The sequence below is a fragment of the Asparagus officinalis genome, chromosome 3 (genome assembly GCF_001876935.1).
Source record: "Asparagus officinalis chromosome 3, Aspof.V1, whole genome shotgun sequence".
Taxonomy (NCBI): domain Eukaryota; kingdom Viridiplantae; phylum Streptophyta; class Magnoliopsida; order Asparagales; family Asparagaceae; genus Asparagus; species Asparagus officinalis.
In genome coordinates, this window is record NC_033796.1 from 95,291,830 (window position 1) to 95,293,694 (window position 1,865).

General features: G+C 46.1%; 1 protein-coding gene across 1 annotated transcript; it reads right to left on the bottom strand.

The window, feature by feature from the left end:
- On the bottom strand, window positions 323-1,496 carry LOC109832395 (probable CCR4-associated factor 1 homolog 6). The gene has a single exon (XM_020399776.1). It carries the CDS (start codon window positions 1,451-1,453, stop codon window positions 602-604), a length of 852 nt encoding a protein of 283 aa, XP_020255365.1. The 5' UTR covers window positions 1,454-1,496; the 3' UTR covers window positions 323-601.

Sequence of the window (1,865 nt, forward strand, 5' to 3'; positions counted from 1 at the left end):
GCTGCAAGCTTCTATTCGATTGAACACAAAGCAGATATCTCACGCTCGCATCATGCTCCTGCTTGGTCCTTTTAGAAAAAAAACGTTTTTTTCCTCAACAGACGCAATAAAATTCCCACCAACAGGTGCCCCCTAAATCTAGAGGAAATAATAATTATAAAAACCAAATAATAAGGAGAAAATAACAAAATTAAAAGGAAATGACGTTGATCAAAATTTTAGGATATATAGGCTAAAAGAGCGCTATCCGATAGAACAATAGAGACACTTCATTATTTGCTAGCTATTCTGATTGATCTCCTGATAGCTTGGACTGCTTCGAACAAATCTCTGCTCTCTTTTAATTAAACCTTTGGTAATTAAAACAACCTTGATCAGAAGCCAATACATGCAACTAAAAAGATACCAACATGAGACGTCAACATGAAAATTAAGGGTTATGCTAGTCTAAAATCCACAGCTAATTAAACAGACGCCAACATGAAATAAAAACAATACGCGTATCCATCCACTGTTCACAGCATCAAGAAACTCTTCACAAACTGGTATGTATCACAAACGCATGTACACGTTGACAGCCAATGCGGAAGCAAACTGGTATTTACACTGAGACGAAGGGAGAAGGCTGTGGCGGAGCGGCCCAGTAGCCGTAGGGACTCGGAATCGGATGGTATCCCGCGGGAAAGCCACCACGGTAGGCAAACGGCGGCCCAGGAACAGGACCACAGCCTGGCGGAAAGACGCCACGATAAGCATACAGCCGAGGAGCACGACGAAAGGGCGCTAGAGGCGCACAACTCTGACGGCTCAAAGCGATGCTAGCCAGAGCTACAGGATTGAAGAGCATCACGATGTTCCCCGACTCCCTTTTCCCGTGTTCTTCGAATCCATAGAGTATCCCCGCATGTTTCCCCTCGTCAAAATCCGGAAACTCCCTCTTCATCTTCCAGAACGCCATTGCCGTGAGCAGGCTGTCATGCCCTGCCTGATGCGAGCTCCCCGTCCACTCGATCTCCAGCACCCTCGAAAGCTTAACCAGGCCCACCTCAGAGAGAGACGCGTCGTACTCCTTCGCCATATGTTTGAGGTCGTAGACCCTCGTACCGAATAGTTTTCTCACCAATCTCAAGAAACCCGCCAGCGTGTCCGGCAGAGGCGTCTGACCGTAGACGATCTTGATCAGGTACGCGAGGTCGTACATGCCGTGGAAAGTGATCCACTTCAGCCCTTCGCCTCCCCTAAGCAGCGAGTTCTCCACCAGCCCCTTCGAGAGAACGTCCGCGCTGACCCCGTCCCTGAGATTCTTGCCGAAGTCAATCCCGCTCTTTTTCAGAAACTCTATCGAGGCTTCCGAGCAATCATCGACCCGAGGATCGAAGTCCTTCATGTTGAACTGCCAGGAGGCGTAGCTCTCTTCGTTAGTCAGGGTGATTCCCAGCTGTATCAGCTTCATCCTGTCGACGTTGTACTTGAGAGCGCTGTAGATTTCCTCTTCGGAAGAGGGAGGCTTAATTTGGATATATGTCGGTAGTTTCCGTTTGTAATACGAGTTGGAGACGGATTAGGATAAGGATTTTCACCAGAAATTTAATTAGTGGCCGTTAAACTTAGTCCTAATCAGATCGGGTTTAAAATCTTCAATTGCAGCGTTTCCTATTTGTTAATTTGCCAACTCGAATCCTGATAGGTTAAGGAAAGGAATTGATTTTTCTCACTAGAACTGGGGCCTATATTGGGTTTTTGTCATCTTAGACCCCATATCTTCTTAATCCTATATTGGGCCCCTAGATACTTATTATTTATAAATTCCACCCGGCTTTTTGGATTGACACCAACAAACTATTAAGTTGTTGTCAATATATAGG